This window comes from Corvus cornix, chromosome 18 (genome assembly GCF_000738735.6).
Source record: "Corvus cornix cornix isolate S_Up_H32 chromosome 18, ASM73873v5, whole genome shotgun sequence".
Lineage (NCBI taxonomy): Eukaryota > Metazoa > Chordata > Aves > Passeriformes > Corvidae > Corvus > Corvus cornix.
Window position 1 is genome coordinate 7,624,999 of NC_046347.1, and position 24,814 is coordinate 7,649,812.

At 45.0% G+C, this 24,814-nt stretch overlaps 1 protein-coding gene and 1 long non-coding RNA gene across 3 annotated transcripts in view; both read left to right on the plus strand.

Annotated features, from left to right (window-relative positions):
• Positions 1-24,814, plus strand: part of LOC109145702 — a 30,406-nt gene that overhangs the window by 1,296 nt on the left and 4,296 nt on the right. Inside the window, exon 1 of one of the 2 annotated variants that reach the window (XR_002047347.1) lies at positions 23,065-23,252. The exons of the other annotated variant lie outside the window; for it this stretch is intronic. This is a non-coding gene — a long non-coding RNA (uncharacterized LOC109145702). Of the gene's footprint in view, positions 1-23,064; positions 23,253-24,814 lie in introns of those variants that run through there. 2 annotated transcript variants of the gene reach the window in all.
• NOG (noggin) lies at positions 14,267-16,126 on the plus strand. The gene has a single exon (XM_010407431.3). The coding sequence runs from the start codon at positions 14,831-14,833 to the stop codon at positions 15,500-15,502; it is 672 nt and encodes a 223-aa protein (XP_010405733.1). The 5' UTR covers positions 14,267-14,830; the 3' UTR covers positions 15,503-16,126.

Below are 24,814 nucleotides of genomic sequence, written 5' to 3' on the forward strand. Positions count from 1 at the left end.
ATGTGCAAGCTGATGGGAGACCCATTGTTTCTGTGACAGCTTTTTATTTCACTTTCAACCTGCTCTACAATATTTGCTAAATCAGTTTACAGAAAAACCAGTTCAACCAATGCTGCAGGAAAGATATTTTAGTTTTGGCAATTAATTTTAAAAACAAACTGAAGATTCATTTCATGAGAGAGTGCAGCTGTCATGAGCCTCAGCCACCTGATTACAGTCCAAGTAGACAATAATCTAGTTTTCAGCTTTCATGTTAAAAATCTCATTTGAAGTGTGAAACTAATGTCTTTTCCTGGTATTTTTCTTGCTAGATGTCTCCACCATTTGTGGTTTAACCAATTACTTTAACTTTAATTCTTTGCCAAATTACTAGATTTACCACATACAGATCCCTATTAATGCATATTAATGCAAGTAGTAAAGTTCATCCTGTTCTGGAAGTTAGACTTCGGAAAGGATCCGTAGGGATTCATAAGAATGATTCAAGGGTTGGAAACTATACCTTAGAGCAAGATAGGTAACTCTTTCTAGTTCACTTAACCAAAAAGTGACTAAGAGCTATTAGTTCACATCTTGCTCAGTTCATGAGAAGGAGGGTTTGGATCATAGAGATGTCCTAACACGGACAAGAAATTCCTGTCTGAAACCCACTGTCAGGGTACTGGAGCACTTTGGAGTGAAATAGGGAGTACAGTTAACTTTTGGAGAAACCTGCTGAAGACTGATTTGTCATTTGCACTCTTCAATGTGAAATTCATGTGGAAAGAACTAAGTGTCCCCATCCTGCTGTACATTTGGGTACATGTTTTCAGCACAATTTAGCCAGTGCTGCTGGTGTGACAGTTAATATCTCCTGTGCTTTAATCCATACAGGAATCATTTTGGTCTACATTGTCACCCAGTCTGAATACCCTGCGTGTTAGCAACCACCAAAGTGAGGCATAGTTTTAGCTTCCATGTGATGCTTTGCAATTCATTATTAGCTTGGTATTCTGTGGACTTTCATAACACACAGTCACTGCCCTTTTGTAATAAAAATCGACAGCTGTGGAAAAAATGGTTTAGTCGGGCTGCAGCTCTTCCTCTGTGGTGTTGTGTCCCTGTCCCGATCTGCAAGAACCCTCTGGAGGGTGCAGAGATCCTGGAGTAGTGCACCAATACCTTTCTGCTCCTACCCCAGTTTGGGGCACGAGGGGGTTCTCTGCTCAGTCAGGTTGTCATCGCTCAGCAGGGACAGTTGCCCAGATGGTGACCTTGCTGTCTGTGCAGTGCCCACCCAGGTGAGGGAGCATCTCCTCCAGCTCTGCATGCTAACTTTTCCCATTTTTGATTGGTCAATCCACTGAGACTTCTGAAAAGGTCATTGGAAAACTATTGGAAGTGTGATACTGTCTTAAATCTTCCAGCCTGACAAATACATAGCTCTACTTCTACCCTGTGCCCTCAAGGCTGGCAAGAAGGCACAGATTGAAAGTGCAAATTAACACACTGTGAAGGTTGTTTTGGTGTGAATTGATGGGGGCAGGCAAAAATACATGTAGGAACACTGAGGCTACAGAATAAATAAATTGGGACTTTTTGCATCTGGTTCTATTGAAAATTGGGACAGAACTTCACTATTTGGAAGATGTGACAGACACTGGAAGTCAAGTGGCTCCAGTAAGAGTGTTGGTTCTGGGAGATGAGCAAAGGTTAGACCTGCCTTTTTGGATGCAGCTTGGCAGGAGTGAAAGTTGGCAGAGCTGAGCCATCAGGGAGCTCTTTAAAAATCCCATCCTTGCCCTTTGAGTTCTCTGGGTAATGCGTTTCCTCGGGCTGTGTGACTGTACACAGCAACACACCTTTAAGTACTTCCGTGCTGGGTTTGAGTATTGGCTCATGCTCTTCTTCAGTTGCCTGTGGGCAGATTTATAAATTATGTGCTGAGGCTTATTTCGTCTATGTGGTTTCTTGAAATATGCTTAAACTTAGGAGATATTTAGTCGGTGTCTTTGCCTCTTTAAAGACGTTCTGCTATAATATGTTACTCGTATATTAGTTTTTGGGTTTTACAGAACCTCTTAAAAGCCTCTTGACCAGCAGATCTGCAGTAAAGGTCTGCTGGCCATAAAGCCCCCCCTCCTGCTGCCATCATGTGCTGCTTGTCAAAGTGCCCCTTCTTCCCTGGTTCATCAACTGAACATTGTTGGCAACAGTGAGCAGTTAAGTAGCTAAATGTCTATTCAAAGAGTGGCCTGCCAAATTATCAGTGCAGGCATATTTTTGTAAAGAAATATGCAGCTCAACTTGTGGTAGCCATTGAGAAGCTGAGCTGCAAAAACATCAACACCACAAGGACACTGTATTTTTCTCCTGATTACAACACGCTCCAATTTATTTTGGAATTCTTATGCCAGCTGAGGACTACAGGGCACTGACAGTAGAAGAGTTGTCCAGATGCCAAGGAAAAGAGAGAACTGTATATGTACTCCTGTCCTGGAATAGTAGAGGGCAGGGAGAAAGGCTGGGTAATGATTTGAAAGAATACATTCCCATAAACTTTCCAAGGGAATCCACAGATTGCTCCCACAACAGATACCTGCAATACTGAAAATATGTACAAAATCCAGATGATTTCTAAGTTCCCTGGTCTTCTTGTACCCTTTGCAGAGATCTGCAGATTCAGAACAACCTTTCTTTTAAGATAAAGATAAATGATTGCCTTTCAAATTAGCTGGGAAAGCCATCACATAATAAAGTGACTGCAATGGGAGCAATCCCTGTGCTTAGGGCCAGAGAGATAGTGGGCTCTGACATCTGACTAGGGTGGCCAGGCAGCAGACAAAGAGTAAACAAATAACTATAATAGAGACTTTGTTTGGGGTTATGTGGAAAACTCAAATCACTGTGTCTTTCTATAAAATGTGTAGACAGGCTTTCTTTACCTCTTACTATGTACCATTTCTGTATGGAGACAACTCCTCTAGCTCTCAGCATTATTTAAAACTTTTTAATTCTCTGACAGTTCACAGCATTAGCTTTCTGAAAGAGACTGTGTTCATCAAAATGTAGGGAGCACAGTCTGTGTAGCCTTGTGCAGAGGCTGTGCAGAAGTTTCTCCTGGGTCATATCACAGAATGTGATGCTTTTAAGCCTTCTTTTTAAAGACTTTTTTTCTGTTTTATCTGGAAAAAGAAAAAAATTGAGCATAGGGTGCTGAGGTACAGGTGTGCTGAGGCAAACCAGAAGATGGTTCTGTTTCATTCTCTGTCTTCTGTCCTGCCATCTGTTACCTCAAAGGTTTAACTTATGCTATAAATTTTTGAGGGAGCAAGGATGCCTTTTTCTTATACATTTGTACAACACCAAACATGGCTGGTCCACGTCCAAGCTTTTAGGTACTACGATAAAATAAATAATAAATCTTTCAAATTATATCTTTGTTTTATACTCCTGTGATCATCATGGGTGTGATGTCGTTTTATCGGCTGGAGAACCAAGACACAGATGGTCTCTGGTCAAAGTTATCAAGTATACCCTAATTGTGGCTGTGCTTTTTTAAACCACCTAAGAGCTGGTATTTCATACTGGGACTTCATGTGTTCAAAGCCCAGTTCCAGTTGGTCTGCATTGCAGCTGTTGTGAATGCACAACCTGCTATGAATGGAGCCCAAGTGAGGCTGCATAACTTAAGTGTTGTTGAAAATGACACATAGACATTAAGTGGCCACCTGTGGAGTTTTCAGTTGCTTTCATGCTACTGCACTGGGATTCATGGCAGAACCCAGGGAGAGAATTCATTTTTCTGTGATGATGTTCACTTCCTGCAAGTGCTGCCTTTATCTTCCTGCAATCTTCTGCTTGGGTCAGATAATCTAATTACTGTAACAGATCACAGAATCCTGTTTCTGCTACAGTTTCCTTTCACTGTATATCCATTGTCAGGTGCGCCAGCACCAGCGCGGAAGTGAAAAAGGAAGTCCACACACTGACTGGAGAAAGAAGTGTGGGGAACAAATAGCACTTGCTCAAATAATGAAAAGCTGTAGCATGAAGTGTGAGAACAATTCAGGGCTGCTTCTCAGACAATAATGGCACATGATAGAACATGGTCCAGTATCAAAAATGTGTTTCCTCCACACTGAGACAGTTCAGCTTCATTGCTTTGTATATCACACTTTTGACTAAAGGTAGTTGAAGGTCCTCTATCCCCAGGGTGGGTATTTGCAAAGCAGAGATAAAACAGTGAGAAGCATTACAAAGGCAACAGTTATTGAAGAGTTACTTCCACTGTAATGAAATCAGAACATGCTATAAAATCCATGAGGTCCTGTGGTCTATCTCTACCAACATGATACTCTACAAAAGACAGGAACTGGTCCTCTTCTTGGTTTTGCTGGTTTGTGACCTTGGGCAAGCTGATTTGCTACTTTACTTGCTTTTATCTTCTCAAGTTTTGTCTGTGGTATCTGTAGAGATGATCAAAAATTCACACCCTGACCTGCTGTTAAACACATGCCCAACAGCCACTGCAGAGGGATCCTGGTGACACTGCACTGACATTCACCTGATACATTTCATTGAAAGAGCACAGTGGCAGAAGGACCGAAAGGAGCTGAACTCAACAGAATAATCACTGAGCAAACACTGAGTACCCATAGCATGGTACAGAAAACAGACTGGTTTGTATGAAGTCTGTTGGATTATCTTACTGATGGCTCTGATAATAAATCTCTTTGCAACATTACAGCTGTCCTTGTATACTACTGTAAACATGTTCTCGATGTTTTGAAAATTTTCAAAGCAGCCTTTTCCAACATTCTCAGTCCATATTATAATAGTCTTATCTCCTTGTACAAAATGGCTAGTGAATGATTTAATTTAAGCCAATCAAAGTCAACCTTCATTATGAGCAGCATGTTGCATGTGGCACTGCAGGATTTTAAAGCACTGACTGGGATTTCAGAGCTCAGTTTTCAGTTCTATCATGGATTTGTGCAACCATCTCTGTTCAGGTGGTGACTGGCTGCACCTCTGTCAAAAATGTGCCATGCAGCCCAGGTGGAGAATAGTCAGGCTGTCCTGGGCCTTGGGAGAGAGGGTGAGTCCTCTAGCCAGCCAAATCTATCTCTTCAGAGACCTACCTCAGTAGGTTTGCCACTGGTTGAGCACATCAGGGTCCTACTGACTTGATAAACCGGACCTATGCCAGGACAATGATTCAGTGACAGGAACCTGTTCTGAGGGGTTTGCTCCTCTTGGACATTTATTGGCAGCATCCCTGCTCAGGATACCTGTGTGTGCAATCATGCACGCTCCCATCTGCTGCTTTTTCATCAGCTAAGCAAACAGGGATCTCAGGGAATCAAGAGGCTAGATTGCTCTTTGTTGCTGTCTTTTGGAAGGCTCTGTTGCCCATTAAAATGCATGTGAGGTTTTTCTGTCACTTCACAGGCTTCTTGAATTAAACCCCTTCCAATGTCAGGATCTAAGCTGCAGGTTCAGGCTCTTACCTTTAAAATCTCTGCATTAAATGCCTTGTATCTTATCTGGTATAGCTGTTGAACTAATCAATAAACATTTTACTATTTACATTTATCCTTCCAAGCTGAGAGATCATGCGCCACTAGCATTGAAAAGGCTGAATTATTTTCCCTGTCATGCTTCTGAATAAAACTGACAGCTAGGAGATGGAAACGTTCAGCCCGTGTTTTAATTTGCTGCAGGAAAGATTTATCAGACAGAGGTGAAGTCTTTGACCCAGTTTTGTCCTACTGGGGTCTCTCTGTACAAGCTGTGGAGGGAAGGGGAGGGTCCTAAGCACTGATATTTTCAGGTATCTCTTATTCTCCCAGTTACAGCCGGTGGGATTTTAGGGTAACTCATGGCTCGGTGCTGCAGCCTGAGCAGAGGTGTTGCAGGGCTGGTCAGGGATTGCTGCAGAGCAGGGCTCGGGGCAGGGGGAGGCCGAGCGCCTTGAGGTACCACATCCACTCTCAAGGAGCAGTCAGGGAGCAGAGGATCCCTCAGGATGCTGCCGGCTGTAGCCCGAACGGCTCCGCCGGCTCCAGGAGCTGCTCAGAGGGACTACGGCCAGGGGAAGGGCAGGGTGGGCCGGGGGCTGACAGAGCCGGGGGCCGGCAGGGCTGAGCCGGGTCCGGCCTAGGGCTGTGCTCCACACAGGGAGCCGGCGGTCCGCGAGCCTGGGGGCAGGGCGGCTGTCTATTTTTAGTGAGGGTTTTATAGAGTGGATCCCTGCGGTCTGGCTCCACACTGAAATATTGTCCTAGTCTCAATGACATAAACACAGGGCCAGCCTGTGATCCTGGCGCCAGCTTCAGCTTAGGGAATGTGAATGAAAGTACCAGTGGGGTCCAGGCAAGAAGGAGAAGAAAAAAATCCCGACTGTAATTACAAATAAATCCCAAACCCTTTTGCTCTCATGGCTCACTTAGTACAGCAAATAGCCTCTGATTCTCTACAAATAAGTCCCAGCTTAGTTACTGACAGATCTACCAAGAGGCAGTTAATGGAATAATGACTAAGGGAAGCTTAGGGTAATTTACAAACAGTTCCCGGTGTTGGAGGGTGATTGCCCCCACCTCGCCCCCCTCCCTGCTCCCTTCAGGTCCTGCAGCAGTAAGCACCAGGCAGGACCTAAGCCTAGGCACACCAGGGCCCTCTTCGGCTCATCAGGGAAGGCTGCTATTTATTTATTTATTTATTTATTCAAGGGATCTCACACAAGAACGATGACAGGCGAACTCCAATATCTGTCTCCCTAGGGAGAGTAGTTTAGGTTATGGTCTGCAGAGCAAGGTTATTCCTACCTTCTTTTTTGATCAGAAAAGTGGGGAGATCTTAAGTGAAAGCGGCATAAAAAGACATCCCTGCCATGAGACGCTTTAAATGCAGCATTCTTCCTTTTGCTTCTTTTTCTGCTACAAAGGCATCTCTCTTCTTTGAATCCCTTATCTCAGCCTGTTTCAAAACCTCGTATTTGAGTTGAAATGCTCATTTTGCTGACCAAAGTTAGCCTTCATGTTCAAAGTAAAGAGAACTCTTGTGGCACTTCCAGACTGGTCAATGCAATGCTCTTTTTTGTTTGATTTTGATCTTTTTGTCAATCAGAACAGGATCATGTGTCTTTGGAACACTACTCTGTCAAGAATGGGAGAAATGGGAAGGCTGTTCCTGCATGGGAGCAGTTGCACATGCATAGACACACACGTAAAGAGAACAAATAGTCAAAATATATGCCATTGTGTCTGGCATGTTATTGAACTGCTGATGTGTTTATTATGAGAACAAGTACTTCAGAGAGTGATGTGGCTTCAGGACACATGCTAGGCAGCAAAGATACTCAGCTGAAGTGTTATTATTTCAGTGTTGCTTGAAAGAAAATCATCCTGACCAATGTCTATGTGGGAAAGCCTAACTGGTTGTTAGTCCTGTGATGGGTTGTTTTTTCTTCCTGTAGCATCCTAGTCTTTCCAAGTTTCTGTGTTCAAAAGAGGAGGATAACAGTCACTTGTTAATATTTTCTATTTGAAAGAAAAACACAAAGTCTTTATTCACGCTTATCAGAGGAACTTGATTGTACATAAGCAAAGCTGTGCTGTGAGCAAAGCAGTAATTTGTGACTTCTCTGTGTGCTGTGGGGCTTTTTGTCATATTCCTGCTGTATCCTCCTATACCCCATGTCAATTCTTTTTTAGAGACTGTGGTGTTGTGGGATGTTGCTCAATACCCAAAAGCTTTTAACTCTATTGTGTAATTGATGTTTTGTGTAAACTGCAATGAAGGAAGGATATTTTTAAAAAAGGGGTGTGGGGGGAACAATATATTTAATGAGGATGAGTAAACACATCCAAGATGTAACTGTAGATATAAGAAAAATAAAAGCAGCTGGGGGGCTTCTGAGACATTGTTTGTCTTGAAAGTGATGAGAAGAGGCACCATCAAAAGACTTGTTTTACTACAGTCATGCTTCATTATGGGCAAGGAGAGTGTGGGGAAGGGGAGGGGTGGGGGTTCCCTACGTGACCAGGTTGCCAGAAGAGAGAACCTAACTCGTTTGCATGGCCTAATTAATCCCTGAACCCAGTCAAAGCCTGAGTCAGAGGGAGAGAGCAAATGTCAGATCTGTGTCTGGGAAGCCTAGATTCATTATTTTACTCGCCTGGGTCCCTTTGCCTTCAGACGCAAAGACTTGAAACTCCCAAGCCAAACAAACACATCCCAGAGATTCCTACTGAACATGAGCAGGTTTGGAATCAGTCTCCTTTGTGTCTGTTTCTGTAACTGAATTAATCCCATACCCCCATGAGTGTGCCTGTTTCGTCATTTGTGAGAGAAAGGGGAAATCATTCCGTGTGCCACTAAAGGTACAAGTTTCTTTGAAAAGTATCCTATTGAACATAGAGCTTTTCACAGCCAGCCCAGCCACTGTGAGTTTGTATCTTGGGACATTTTGTAGTGGCTGCAGAGATAATGCTATGCACACAACTCTGGCTGATCATTGTGATCTACTTCTTTTTGAAGAGATCAGATTCCCTGAAGGGATAAAGCATAAGAAGCTGGAAAGGAGTGATAATACAAAATGCTCGGGAATGACATGCAGTTTAATCTTTTTCTAGTTACTAAAGCTCCTTCATCCTTGTGCATTTTCTAGCCGGAGCAAATTTAAAGAATTTCTCATAAGGCAGTGGTTCTGAATTTGTGGGACCTTCTGCTGCTGCACTAATTCTCAAGGGAAAGCCCTAGTCAGGAGTTGTTTTATGTAACAGGCTAAATTCTGCTCTTTTATTACACTGTAGCCAAGATACTTTTTGTGAGCAGAAAGTGCAGCCATTCTACATTTAGTCCAGGATTTCTGAGTCAGATTCATTTGGGATCCTGTTCCCCCAGCTCTCTGATCAGGATTAGACCCTGCCCCTTGGACTTTGTACTTCCACAAAACCCATGAGTCTCTTGGAACATTTTACACCAGAATCTGAGGCGACATTTACTGAATGCAGGGGACCCGGGAGCTCAGGACTGAGTTGATAGAAGTACTTTTAAAGCAAGTTTCAGTTTTCCTTCATTCATAACCAACAGGCTAAATATGATGTAATCGGATTTATTTTTTCCTCTTCACCCCCACTGGAGCCAGGAAAATGAAGTAGTTGAGAGAAAAGGGGTTGTCATTTTCAGTCAAGCAGTCATTCATCACGTAGCATTAGACAATTAGCAATAAAACATTTGAAGGGCTCCATTGGTGCTAAAAGGGCAAGGGGGTCTTTTTAAATATCAGAGGTGAGAAATGTTATGTATCAGGGTTATTCAGTAGCTGGCATCAATGAATCACTCCCATGCACACAGGGCTTGATTGAGGGGGGGGTTGCTGTATTTTTCGCTTCATTGAATCTTTGTCCCTCAGTTGTCTTTAGTATTCTATAAAAAAAATTAGTAAAAACCTGGCTTATTTCAATAGATGTTTATCTTAATGACCAGTCTGGCTAAAAAGAATAAATACATTCCTACTTGCCCTGTGTGTATATATGTAATATATGCTGCCACAGGGAGTTTGTTTGGATAAACAATGTCACCTGTGTGGAAATTCAGATTCCCATCAGGAGCCATTCCTTGTAAATATAAGTGTCATTTTTTAACATAAAAATTACCTTGGTTTCTGTTTCATCATTTCCAATTCTCCCACTGGCCTCCCTCTCAGTAATGAATTGGTCTGCACACTGTGAGACGCTGGTCTCTTCTCTTGACTGCTGAGATGTTAGGATTTGGCACAGAAAGTAGGATCCTTAGGTGAGGTAGAGGAGGGGGAGGATTTAGAAGAACTTTGGGTTTCCTCTGTTGCAAGCCTTTTGCACAAATAAATAAATAAAACTTAATTCCTCCGAGTGGAGTTGTAGCCAAGAAAACTCTGTTCTGAGAGATTCAGATTTACGGCAGAAGACACTGCTGAGAGAAAAAGCAAGAAACAGAGACAGTGGAGTTCCACCTCCCATGATATATAGAGCCAAGGGAGGTATAAATACCCGTCACTTCCCGGACCCTCTTTTAAAAAAAAGACAAACACCCAGGATCCTGTCTCTGGCTGGCTTGCAGCAAGGCGCCCTCATAAAAGCTAAGATAAACAGTTTATCAGCAGATGAATGCACAAGCTCTGGTCTAAAGACAAAGGTCTATACCTCAGGAAAAATGCAGAAGCAAGTGAGTTGAGAATCAAGGAGGCACAGTACACAAGGATGTAATGAGAAAAAAACAGCAATTTTTTAGGGACATTTGTTTTAAGGCGATGGATACATCTATGTATAGCTGTACTTAAAAGACTAAGAAATAACTTTTTTTATTTGTGGGGTCTCCTTTTTTGTTGTTGTTTTTATCTTCATCGCTTTAATGCATTAGCCATCTTAGGATTTACTCCACTATAAAACATTCATCCCAGAGCTTGTTTTCAAAATATATTATTTATATATTATTTATCACTGCAGATACAGGTTCTTGGCCAAATGTATCCTTCCCTGTCTCCATTCTGTTGGGATTTCAAGGTAGAACTTTGCTCTCTCAAAATATGTTTTACCTTCCAAAGTTTTTGATTCAAAACTATTTTCCTTCAGAGCAGCTGATCACCTGCTAACGTCATCATCCTTAGGACAGTCTTTATTCTGTGTATCAGGAAAGGGGCAGGGAAATGGATGAGGTACCTTGAGACAGAGACATTTCAAAGATCTCCCTGAATCTTTCCATACTAAAGAATGTAGTTTCAAAGTAGTAGAATGGTGATTTTCTACCAGTGGTACATGGATTCCTGGGAAGGTCATACATGGCCCTTGATAGCTCATAATGTAGATTTGTCATCTGATATATTTGGACTATGTAAAATGGCTGCAAGCTGTTCATCTCCTTTAGAATTTCTTTAGGGATTCACAGTTTTAAAAAAAGAATAGAAAAGGAGTTCCTTACAAAATTTATACAGGTGTATAAAGGAGGAGGACATTGGTCTAGCAGCTTGCTAGGACCTAAGACTAAAATTGAAGTGATTTTAATTCAGTTGTCTGCTCTTTCAAACACAGGTTTCCTCTACAATTTTAGTAAAACAGGAGTCTCTTCCCTCTGCATTGTTACATTGATACTGGTAGCATCGAATCAAACTCTCCAACACCTCCATGAAAGAGAAAAGGATTAGCATTCCTGCTCTACAGATAAGGAAAGGCCGAGCTATGAAATGTCCTGCCCAAAGCCATATGAGAAATTTGCATGACAGTTGAGCAGAGGACTCATTTGGTTATGTTGTTGGTTTTCCCTTCCTTTCCTTAGCAGTCATTTAATGCCACTGAATTTTTTAAAACTATAAGCAAAAGGCAATGAGAGCATGATTTAAATAATCTTTAAGCGTAAGGGAAGCAAGAATAGTTGTAAGGAAGCCTCCACTCCTAAGGAAGGCACAGCTTTCCCAAGCACACCTGGCTTAGTTCTTCCTCATCCCAGTTCTGTAGTGTTTTATTACTTTCTTTGAGATTCCCTCCGTGTTTTAGAGTGGTGCATGCATCATGCCTGAGATCATTGCTTGCAGACCAGGCTAATTTGACACCATGGGCTGAATTCAGAGGGATGTCCCTGAGCCCTGGGTTGGGTGAAGTAGGTCAGGCTATTTTCTGTTAGTAGATTTAACAGGAAACTGATCTATTCTGAATTGTTTCTGTCCATCCTTGCTGCTGTGGACTGAAGTCAGCTGCTCACATAATGTGTTTTCAGAGCTGTGCCTCCAGAGCCATGCAGGCTGCATTCCTCTTCTCTCCTCATCAGCAATGTGACCCCAAAGAAGTGGCATCTTACTCTTGCCCACATTGGCTTCCTGTGTGCCTTGAAAGTTGTATTTGCTTTGTCTACTGAAAAAACACATTTTTACTACTGACAGCACTTCAGAACCAAGACAGCTGAGGCAAAGGGAGTTGTTCTACTCTGCTTCATGCACCACTCCCAACAGAACGACCAGCTAAGACCTCTATGAGCTGCTGGCCTCTCTCCCTATCCCAGGAAGGGCTGGCATCATACACAGACCTTAGATCATGCCCTTTACCTCCAGGTTTCATTTACTGCTGTTTTCAGCAAGCCTTGGAATACACCCATTTCTTTTCCTTCTGACTTAGAGGCCTCTGGCAGAGTTACTGGCAGCTCTTCCCCAGTCCTGCTGTCAGCCATTCCACCAAGAAATTCTTCAGCCACAAGTGACTTCTGTCACTTCTACATCCCTCGAGCTTTCATGGCCTCTCCAGGAGCCCAGTGCACCTGGGGTGAGGCAGACACCCGCACTTGAGGAATTACTGAGCCCCAGCTTGCTCTGCTCAGAGCAGATCTGGGGCTTAACGAGGGACAGAGAGGCTTAAAGAGCCTCATTCCAGAAACATTTAGTCGTAGAGGTAACTCAGTTGAGAAGGAAAAGGTTTTGTCTTCCAGTCCTTGCTTAGGGTCACAGTTTTGAATGTGGAATCTTGAACATCTGGCATGGAATAGATGGAACATAGGCCTTATCAGCTTTGCTTTTTAGATTTAAGAGACGGGTAGTTAAAGAATTGGTTTCAAATACCAGCTGGGTAAAACTGAATTTATTATTAAAAAGTAAGTACAAGCCATTAGATGTAACTTCTGAATTTTTGGTTCTGTTCTGTTTCTGAGGTGTGGCTTCTCACATCCAGGGACAACTTTTGTACCAAATTTCAGCAATGGAAGTTTATCACGTTCTGGGTGAAGGTAGACACCTCAACTTGCAGATGGAAAAAAATTGTAATAAAACTCCAGCAGATCTTTGACTGACATTGTAGCAGCAAGTGTCACTGTGAGGCTCTTCCACAGTGTTGACCTTAGGTCATTTTGCCATCTTTTTCATGTAATTTTTTTCAGTTATGTGTTATTTATAAAATGCCCTATATGTTCTGGAATAAAGCAAAGTTAAGAGTTGTTTTAAATTGAAAATTGGGAGTGAAAATAGTTGAAAAAATGTAATTTTTATAAAAAAACACCCAATCTTGGTAATATGATCTATGTCTTACTTTCATAATGAACCTAAATTTGAAGGTTAAGATTTAAACAAATGCATAAATAATTTAGGTGAAATGGCTTAGCTTCAGTCCCATTAAACTTAGGCTCCTAAGTGCCTAAATAGCCTGCAGGAATGGGAATCAAGCACATCAGGAAATTTTATTCAAACCATAATAGACCCTTACAGCCGTGCTGCCTGCCACACCATGTAAGTGCTCTTTGCGAGACAGCAATTCTGCCATGGAAGTGGCATTTAGTATCAAATTGTTTTATGTATTTGCCATTGAGGCACTTTCCATCTTTCCTGTATGGATTGAGGGTGTAACTGGAAATTGCGTTTCTGACTGAGAAGTCTTAGCGAACTCCATAGAAAATCACCAAGCAAGTGCTTCGGAGGGCAGCGGGGCCGGGCAGTCTCCCGGAGCACCCGCCATGAGAGCCGAGCTCCCGGGCTCCTCTCGGGGGACCGCAGGTCCGTACGCGGGGTCCCACCCGGCCGTAGGCCCCGAGGTGCGCGCGGAGTCCGCGGGAGCCACCTCCTTCCATCCGTAGCACCCCAGGGCTCTGCCCGCCGCTGCCGCTGCCCGCGCTCGCCCGCGCGGTGCGGGAGGCTCTTCCCGAGTTTCTCCGGCGCCGAGGGCATCCCGCCGCTCCGCGCTGTCCCGGTGCCCCCCGCCCGCCCGCGGGCAGTCCCCGGCCCGGCGCCACCAGCAGAGGGCTCGCTCCGCCCGGGAAGCCGCCCGGCGGCGCCGGGGCCGCAGGCAAAGAGTCCGCAGCGGCCCCGCGGGCGGGCAACGCGCGCCGCGCCCATGTGCGCGCCTGGGCAGGCGGCCCCCGGCGGCCGCGCAGCGCAGGCCGGGGCGGGACGGCGCGGGCAGCCCGCGGAGCGCCGGGAAAGCCGCCACCCTCCGCAGGCGGCCGGGCCGCGCTCCTACGCCGGGCGGGCGGGAGAGGCCGCGCTCCGCGCCCACGGGGAGAGCGGCGGGGCGAGGCCGAGCCCGGAGCCGGCGGCGGCGGCCCGAGGAACGGGCGCCCGACCGGGCGAAGCTGCCGACGGCTGCCCCGGGCAGGGCAGCATCTCCCGGGGCGCGGCGGCTCCCGTGAGCGGCGGCGTGCGGAGGGCGGGGGGAGGCGGCGGCTCCCGCCTCAGCCTTCCCCAGCAGAGGGTGCCTGCCGGTGGGAAGGGGGAAGCCGCGCTCTCCTGGACTTTTGTGGGAGTGGGGGTTGTGTTGTGTGTGTGGGGTTTTTTTAAGGGGGGTGGGGTGGGTTAGGAGAGAGTCTGTGGTTTCCATGGAGATGAAGCTGAAAGTGCAGGAAATTTAAAGGCTTTGGGTCCTTGCAAAGCAGACAAACTGGTGCCAACGTGCGTGGCTGCTGTTGCTGCTGAGGAGGCTGCTTTGCAAACGGCGGAGAGAAGCGGGGAGGAAGAATCGGCAGCAACTTCTTCCACACGCACGGGCAGACAACGAGGAGCGGCAGCAGCAAGCAGAACTCGCAACAAAAAGAGGCATCTCCCGTTCCCGGGAAGGGCGAGAAAAAGCAACAGCAGCAGAATTTTGGAGCGGCTCCACCAGGAGAAATTTTATAGAGAAGCCTGCAAGACAGCGTGTTTGCAGGGGGCTTGTTCTCCGGGCTTATCAGGGGGCTGTCTTTGCTGGTGGTGCGGCGAGTGGAGGTGATCCCCCTCAAAGACGAGCTATTTTGGATATCCCCGTACAAGTTTTCTGATGTATTTGCTTGCACCTTCTTCCCCTGCTGTTTGGTGAATCCAGCCCCCCTTCCCCCCCCCCCCCCCACCGGTCTCCCAAGGATGGATCATTCCCAGTGCCTTGTGACTATATACGCCTTGGTGGTTCTGCTGGGTCTCCGGCTAGAGCAGGGCGCCTGCCAGCACTATCTGCACATCCGACCGGCTCCCAGCGACAACTTGCCCTTGGTGGATCTAATCGAGCACCCGGACCCTATCTTTGACCCCAAAGAGAAGGATCTTAACGAGACCTTGCTAAGGAACCTCATGGGCGGACACTTCGACGCCAACTTCATGGCTGTTTCCCTGCCCGAGGACCGGCTCGGAGTGGACGATCTAGCTGAGCTGGACTTGCTGCTCAGGCAGAGACCCTCGGGAGCGATGCCCAGCGAAATCAAAGGGCTGGAGTTCTACGACGGGCTGCAGCCGGGCAAGAAGCATAGGCTAAGCAAGAAGCTGCGCAGGAAGCTGCAGATGTGGCTTTGGTCCCAGACCTTCTGCCCGGTTCTATACACGTGGAACGATCTCGGCAGCCGCTTTTGGCCCCGGTATGTCAAAGTGGGCAGCTGCTACAGTAAAAGGTCTTGTTCAGTCCCCGAAGGCATGGTTTGCAAACCTGCCAAGTCCGTGCATTTAACGATCCTGAGGTGGAGGTGCCAGCGCCGGGGCGGGCAGAGATGCACATGGATACCCATCCAGTACCCCATCATTTCGGAGTGTAAATGCTCCTGCTAGGGCTGGCACTTCCCTTCGCGCCCCTTCTCCAGCGGACTCACGTGGACCTTTGCTGCAACAGAAATAAAAGACATTTGCTTTCTGGTTAACGTTGTAATGCACTGTAACGTGTAGGAGAATGTATATTGTGTGTATATATGGCACCGGTTTAATACACTATTAAAAGGTCAGTATTATACGTGAAATAATCAGCGTCTACTGTATTTTCAAGACTATTACCCTGATCGTTGCTAATGTATCTTTTTTTTTTTTTTTTTTTTTTTTTTTTTTTGGTATTTATATTCCAGAGAGAAGTTGCTTCGCTTTGGCGAAGTAGGTTTTTCTGTTGGGTGGGGTTTTTTTAATAAAAGGTTTAAAAAATACAAACCAAACTTTTTGATAAGAAAACGTTTAAAGCTATTTTCCATTATTCGGAAAGCGTGTGTGTGAGGGGTTTTTTTTTCCTTACGGACTTTAGATTTAAAATAAAAATGAATAAACGCCTAGAGCACAATGTTATTGTAAATAGAGAGAACAGTTTGAATGACTTAATCCTATGTAAATGAAGAGTATCTGCTATTTATTCTTTATATCCTTGTAGTAAAAAGTGCAGTGCAGAATTAAAAGTCAACCACTAAAACACGAGCCGTTTGGATTCTGTTTGCTTTTTGGTTTGGCCGCCGTCGGGGGGGCTTTCTTCTGTCTCCTCCTCGTTCTCCACGCTCAGCAGGACGTTTCGTGGTGGCAGGGGGAGGTGGAAACCTGCTCACGACTCTGTTAGAGGGGCTCTGCGGCACCTACACCGTCGGAGTGCCGCGGGCTCCGGCCCCGCAGGATGGAGGGCGGCCGGCGGGGGTTCCCTCCGCGCCGCGCTGCGCTGTTCCTCGCGGAGCCGCGACCGCGCAGCCCCGGTGAGCTCGGTGGCAGCTGCTTGGGGATTTTTCTTTTAACCGCTTGACATTTCATTTACAACGGGACACGTGTCTTTCACACCTACCATTGTGGTGGGACACTGCTGAAACTTGACCCCTGGGCTTTGAGGGGTTTCAGCGCAGACACGTTATTAGCCTGATCCTGTGGCAGCCCCGCACACCGCCGGGCCCGGCCCGGTTAACTCTTTGGGCTCCCGCCCGCCCTCCCTGACGGGCTGCCCGGGGCTGCGGGGCTCGGAGACTGAACCCCCTCCCCCGAGCCTGCTCTCTCCAGGCAGCCCGGGGAGGACCGTGCCCTGCAGCCGGCGAACGCCGAGCTCTGCAGCCGGGGGGGCACCGGGCTGTGCCGCCCGTGCTGCCGCGAGCTGCCCGAGCCCCGCCGCCGCCCGCTCCTAGCCCGCCCCCCGGGGCCGTCCCCGCCCGCCCCCCGCTCTCCGCTCTCTTCTCCCCTGTCCCTGCTCCCCGCGGTGCTGCGGAACGACCCGACCCGGCCCGGCCCGGCCCGGCCCGCGGGGCTACGCAACTGTCCCGCGGCTCCGTCGGGACCCGGCCCAATTAGCGACGTGTTTGACTTTTACGTGCCGGGAGAGCCGACGGTTCGTATCTCATAGATACCAACTGCGAAAACAAACCCTCCACGTGTTCTTCAAAGGGTCCCTGACAGTGCAGGAAGCCTTCTCCTTATTTATCTCGGGTGTCAAAAAATACTTTTTTTAAATGTCTCCTCCAAAACTCGGAGGGAATCTATGCTAATCATTTTAAACCCGTGGGTCTTTCATTGAGACAAGCCAGCCCTGCTTTCTCTAACGCTTAGTTTGGTATCTCCGAATGCATATTCATTCCCTCGCTCAGTGTCTCAGTGCGTTTTACCGCCCGTCTCTTTGCTCTACTTTCAATAGTTTTGGGAGGGGGGGAGAAAATCAGATCTTGGGACATTTAGGGTATTCATTAACCTAGTGAAGAGGAACAGAGGCATTATTACTCACATAGAAGGCACCCTGCCCCCATGTCTATCTAAGGGTTCATTGTAAAAGGATTAAAAGTTAAAGACCTTCATCTTATGATTCTTTCATTTAATCTTCGTGGCGCCTGAAAGACATGCTGGATGGATGATCACATTTAAAATATTCCTAATGTCGGCTACCTTAGGACTCCAGGCAGGGCAAACAAACGTAATTTATTTCCAGAAGAAAGGGTATATTGAGATGTTTAAGTTTATGAACCACCATTACCATGTATATTTGTTAGGTTCTGACAAATACCCAAATAACATTAAAATCAGCTATTCATCACATATGAATTTATGCAAAACCTTGTATGCCTGGGGCCAATATTTTTTTAGACAGAGTTTCACTTGCAAAAAAAAAAAAAGTTTATTTAAAAAAAAAAGCAAGAGTTTTTCATGACTGGTAAACACGAGAATTATGTGAACAGAAACTATTTCATGCTGGGATGGCAGCCAGGGACTCGGGAATGTCAACAAAAGTTCTCCGAAGGTTGAAAATGTCACTGGATTACAATACAAGGTCCTTTGCCCCATTAGCAAACTTTACTAAAGTAATATTCCCACTACTTAGCGAGGGGGGCTCACTCAGTGATTTATCTGTCTGTGATCCCAGCAATGGGGCAAACAGAGACTTCATCTGGAAACCACCTCTGACTGCTGGCTTCAAGGTTTAAAAATTTTTATGTGTGCAGAGCTGAGTGTGTATTGGTGATGGTTATGTGAGTATAAAAGAAGTGTGCTGTTAATGTAGTCTAAATATCCATCACCATATCCATCGTAATTTTAATCAAAGGGTTATTGTCATCAGAGAGACATGTGTACATACATGTTTTCTCAACCAATAACACCCTGTTAATAAATTTACAAGAATATTTTGGGTTTTAAAAAATCAAATTTCACCATCCATAAGGCCCATGATTTTTTTTTAAACAAATAGCTAAGTTTTCAGCTGGTAGAGCAAAAACAAACTAGTAGTTTTCACTGTTGTTTCTGGTCAGGTCCACTTTCTGGTCCTCCTGCCCTAGTGTTGAAATGTTTGGCTTGTAGTGGAAGTGTTTCAAGCCAAACAAATATCTTTCTGATGAATGTTTCTATGCAAATCTATTTAATATTAGATTTTGTAATACGTTTTTATAGCAAAATTGAATTATAGCTCTTTTAAATAGAAATCAATTCATAACACAGCCAGTTTTTCTTTGCTGATCTTTGTAGTGCCATCATAAGACTGCACAAAGACCACTGTGGGGAAAAAATAAGGGAAAAGTTTAAAGTTTGCTTTTAGTTACTCTGCAGTTTCTTCTTTTGCAATTTTAGTGTCTTAAAGCATCATAATATGGGAATTTCAATTCATTTCTGTGTCTGCCATAGGCTCAGCTGAGTCATCTAACCTGTGTGCTGCAGTGAGGAGCACAGAACTTCATCTTCTTTGTCACTGTAGTCAGTCTTTATCAGAATAATTTTTTCTCTCACACCACGTGTTTATTCAAAATCTAGTGAAGTTAAGGCCCAGTGTTAAAGGAAGGTTCCTCAATGATATTGCATTTAGCATCCAAGCCATTGTTTTTGTCAGTGCAGAGCAGTATTCTATGTATTATTCTCAAATGCTTTATACTTCTGATTATCAGGAAAAATACGTGGCTTTTAACCAAAGTTGTGATGATGGAGGCTAATTTGAAAGTGCTAAGAGGAACACAGTCAATAAAAGCAGAAAAAAGTAAACTAGAGTAACTTGTCCAAACGTTTGTAATAAGCCAAAATTCATTCAAAATTAGTTCAGATAGTGTGAAGAAAATGAACCAGCTAGGAAACATTACACATTAAAATGTTGTGTTGTCGCATATGTACTTAATTGAAAAATGTATTTGATTCCTTTTATCATTTTCAAAATACCACCACAAAGATGAGTTCTTGAGATTGCATGAGGGCACGATGGAGTCATTACCAAAATAACCACAGCTAGAAATTAGAGTGGTAGTATTTGGATAAATACTGGACAAGTTTTTCCTCTTCCATAGTTTTAATAGAGAAATAAGTTAGTAACATCAACACCTTGAAAAAAATTCCCAGCAGTTCACCTCACTGTGCTGTGTTATATAAATGTAATCTGCACCACATTGGCTGGATCTTGGACACATTAAAGAGAAGATATTCCAGCTCGGAGATTTGCCAGGAATCTTCATTGAAAGTTGAAATAAATATAATGACATCATCATATAATGCAACATCAGAGCTTTCAAGGTGAGCCAAACCAAAGGTATGCTGGCAGGGGGAAGTTGCCACCTGGTAGATCCATGCTAGGAATAGATACAATACTCTCATCCAGCAGGAAGGAGAACAGCCACACTTCCTGGAGTGCCCACAAGGATCCTGCAGTCTCTCTGTGCCTGCAGGTCCTGTGGGAGCCCTGCTGCACGTGGGAGCTGCAGAATCTGTGTCAATGCTCTCTTTTGAGAGAGCAGCTCCAGGAAATTTGAAGAGACCCTTTCATTCCCTCTTCCCTGCTCCCAGACCAAGCAAGAAGCTCCAGTGATTAAAAGGAAGGGAATTCACTTGAAACAACTGTTGGAATGGTTCAGACGGGAACAGAAATATTCAGCAATCAACATTAAAGACTCTAAATCCTTGGAGGTGTTATTGCAGGATCAGCAGCTTACAGCCCTCTTCGTGAAGCCTGGGTACCAGTGTATTAACTGCTAAGTCCCCTGCAGCTTGTGGGGAAAGCAGCTGCTCTGTGTGATGTGCTTTTGAAGAGTCTGGGAGAAAAGCTACTGCAGAGAAACCTGCATGGATGTAACATCACAGGGAGTCACTTTTCCCTGCTGAACTGTGGGACAGGAGTGCAGAAATGCCACAATTTAGCGTCTGATTCTTCTGGTGGATGGCTTAGATGGAAACCAGCTCTGGGAGCTCACTGGTTGTAGTTCTGCCCTCTCCAGGGGTATATTCATGCTGCCATCGAGCATCGTTCTGAGTCAGCACTCAAGGCCAGACCAACATGTGTGTGCACTGAGTCCCTGTCAGCCTGTGGATGTCCTGGAAAGCTTTGGAGCCATCCCTTTGGGGGCCTCTGGCTCTGTGGGTGCTCCTGAGAGCTACCACCCAGCTGAAGGCAGCAGCACCAACTGAAGGCACACAGATGCTGGCACTGACTAGTCTGGAGTCTGCTCTTCACCTAAGATAGACACTGCCCAGCACTCAGGTCTCTCCTGTGGAGAATCCCAGAGTAGTCACTGCATCAGATAATCGTAACAGAGTTTGAAAATAGGTTTCACACTCCCTCCTTGTTTTTTTTCCCTCATGAGGGGGGGAGCGGCAAGGCTCCCATCACAAAGAACGTTACTCAGAACCAGAACAGATCTTAAGGCACAACACTAAAAACCTGTATGCAATGGAGGAGGACTGGGTGGCTCGAGGGATTGGTAATGGTATAAAGAGCTTTTCACCATTAGGCTTCTGGCTCTGATCCAGAGGTAGTAACTGAAAGCCACAGTCATCTGATGCCTGCAGAGTGGGCTCTGTAGAATGAGTTGTTGGTCTCTGCATGGATCCTACCAAGCAGGATCCAGATCACAAAGCCACCACCAGAACTGTCATGCTTGCAGGGCTTCTCAATCCAAAGTGCAGAATGAAACAGGAATGAGGATGTTTGATCTGTGTTTGTGGTTAGTAGCTTAGCAGTTTGTGATTGTGAAGAGTATATTGTTGTTGGGTATTTTTTGTTTTGTAGGGGAGGGACTAATATAGGAGAAAATAACCAGTATAACCCCTTGTATTGACACAACCCTAATAGTATTTTCCTCCTGGCATAATAATATCTTTATTTTTGGCCTACACCTGGCAGCTTACTACCTGGCTTGGCTGCAAAACCGTGGTCCAGAGGAAGATGCAGCAAACAGAAGGGCCAGCCACTGCTGCATTAATTGAAGTGCCTCCTGCACTGAGTGGTGCAAGTAATTTCATAATAAGTGCATCTTACACCTACCAGTGCAAATACCTAATTTACAGCAGTGCAAGTTTCCAGGGCTCAGGTTAGAGGTTCCCCTTCCATAGGATTCCCAATCACACAGCTCTGAGCACACATTTCTCTGAACAAATTCAGAATATCCTTGCCAGGCTGCTGTGTTGTACCTGTGCAATAAAAAAATCCAGCACCTTTCTCAGCAATAAATAAGCTGAGTTTAACTTGAAGTATTAGGAAAAATACATACATAAAACTAATACATATTTATATAAGGGCCAGTGTAAACATCACTCCTCTGTTTTAAAATGAACCTTCTGGTATTCCAAGCACTTCATAATATTGTCTGGGAGTGAAAAATGGACAGAAAATAATTTTCCCTCACTCCCTCTCCTAGTTTGCTTTGGATATTTAGACCTGGCATATCTAGCTAGCCAGGTTTATTTTGCCTTTTGTGTGGATTTGTTCCTCCAAGGGCATTTCATTGCTTTCACACAGCAACAGAATGTTGAGTAATATTGCATAGATATTATTGTAAACATGCATAAATTAGTATGGAGATTTTAGAACCCAGTGAGACGAGCTGAAATATTATCTTTTAAAATGAAGTGGACTTCCAAATTCATAATGTCCTTTTGGAATAAGTGGATAAAATTTTGTTTTGTAGGCAATACTTACACAATAAATGAGGTCATTGACCTTAACCTTGAAGCTCTTGTAATAAGCCTCAGTTAGAATCAATGCCTAAATTAAGTCTCAGTGGTGGCCTTAGAAATACCCAGGTATCTCTCCTCTCTCTCATTGTATCTGCTCCTGGCTGCATGAGGGTGTTAAGAGCCCCTTTTCACCCAGCACTTTACTGAGTCTGTGGTTGGTGGGTTGATACTGGCAGACTCCAGTTGCCCACCAAAGCTGTTCTATCACTTCTCAGCTGGATGGGGGGAGGAAATACAACAAGAGGTTCTTGGGTCAAAATAAAGGCAGGGAGAAATCACTCACCAATTACCATAACAGGCAAAACAGACTGAGCTTGGGGAAATTTATTTATAACCAATCAAATCAGGGTACTGAGAAGTAAAACCAAATCTTAAAACACCTCCCCTCCACCCCTCCCTTCTTTCCAGGCTTAAATGCTCTCCTGATTTTCTCTGCTTCCTCCCCACCAGCAGCACAGGGGATCAGAAATGGGGGCTGGGGTCAGTTCATCACACGTCATCTCTGCTGTTCCTCCTCCTGAGGGAGAGAATTCCTCACACTCCTCCCTGCTCCAGTGTGGGCTCCTCTTTCCATGGGGTCGAAGGTCCTGCCAGCTCCAGCACGAGCTTCCCATAGGGACAGCCTTCCTCACCATGGTCTTCACCAGGGGCTGCAGGGGAATCTCTGCTCCTGGAGGTGCCTGGAGCACCTCCTCCCTCTCCTTCTGCGCTGACCTGGGTGTCTGCAGAGTTGTTTCCCTCCAATATTCTCACTCCTCTCTCTGGCTGAAGTAGCTGGATTTTTTGTTTCCATTTGTAAATACCATAGGGTCTCCTATCACGGCTGATGGGCTCGGCCTTGGTCCACCTTGGAGCCGGCTGGAGTTGGCTCCGTGGGCTCTTCTCACTGAAGGCAACCCTGTAGCCCCACCCCCGCCCAAACGTGGCCACGCAAAGCCAGCACCGTTGTGTGTGTGCACAGTGGAGTTTCTAGTGAGCTGGGAAGTCTAATAAAGCTCCCTGAGCACTACATGAAGAAGGCATTAAGGCTGGACCACCACTTAAGCTGTCTTCAAAAGTGCAGAGCATTCTGCTTTGAGCCCGCAAAACCTTAAGCACAACTCAACCAAGGCTTCATGAGCACATCCTCAGAAGGACTGACTGCTCACCCCACGTGTCCGTAAGTTCTCTCTTGGACCAGCTGCAACCGTCAGCACCCTGTACCGGAGTCCCGAGGGAACCGGGAGGAGCTTGGGTGTGCAGGGGAGGGCTGTTCTACCTAACCAGGAACAGCTGAGTGTTGTGGTTTGTATAAACTGTTTGCCATGTATGTGTGGCATGTGGCAGTAAATGAAACACTTACTTTAAAACTTATTGAAGTTCTTTCAGCAAAAAAATTAATGTGGGGTTGGCTTTTATGCGTTGTTTCAAATGAAGCAGAGATTTATACACCTTATTATCCTAATTTTTTTCCAGACACTGCCCTGAAAATCTCTCATATCTTATGGGAAATCAAATATCAGAGATCACTTTTAATTTCCCATCTATGGTACGAACAAAAAAATGAGAAAGTCTAATGAAGTGGCATGTAGTCAAATGTTCAGACTGTAATCATCCGCAAAATATTTAAAGCAATCTGAATGAAATTTTTCAGACAGCCAGACTAGGTTCCTCTTACTCCTAAGCTTCTGAGAGATGCCAACAGACTTTAAGGTTAACATTTTCAATCCTGGGTGCCTGAGATTAGGCATCTTGTTCAGTAAGAAGACATCTATGGGGGGAAATACCTATGGTTTGAGTTTTTGGATGCAGAAATTCACTGCTCTCAGTAGGAGACCACGATAATACACCACAATAGCAGTGGAAAATAGCAGATGTAGCTTTACTGCTACATACAAGATTCTATCTGATATGGTGAATTTTTGGGGGGCTTTGTTTTTGGGTTTTTTTTTTTTCAAAAGAGCTAATAGATGCACATTTCTAAAAATGGGGCATTTAGGTAAATAATGTTTCTAGGAGCTGCATAAAACCCCATTTCCAAATCTTCTCACTCTAAAGTAATGAGAAAAAGAGGGGGACTTAGAGTTTCTCATAGACAAGAGAAATCCTAAAGCAAAATAATTGGATTCTAAGCCATACCTTCTGCCAGGGTGGATTTGTAGGGGCAAAGGGAGGATAGGGGAGGAAGAGCTAAGGCAGCATTACCCTCTCTTCACTTTTTTCCCTCCTCCTGCTTTCCACCAGCATGGGTGATGTTGTCACATGCTGAAGGAGGGGTTGAGTCCCCTCCCTCCTTCATTTCAGCTCTACATAGCCCCTGCATATGTCATGGATAACATATTGACTTCAATACCGTTATTTCATGCTAATCAAAGATCTTCATCTGCTTTTAAAAATATGAAGTATTTTCAGAGATCTCTTTTTCTATTTCTTATTGCCTAGATTCTTTCTGTATTTGGTACAGCAATTACTTGCCACTGAAGTTTCTCTTTGCCTGTTCTATTTTCCCTGAAAGTTGTCCTAATATTGCAATTAAAATATTTTTTTACTAAATGGTAGGTATTCTGTGAAAATGCACATTTTGTCTTGCGAGTTTAGCTTTGTGGACTTTCTTTTGCTTTCTGTAAAAATGTAGCAATATGGACTTTAATATTCATAACTGGGAGAGCATATAGATTAATACAGTCCACCATACAGACAGCATGGTCCAACCCCCCTAATTTCAACTGGAAACAAAATATG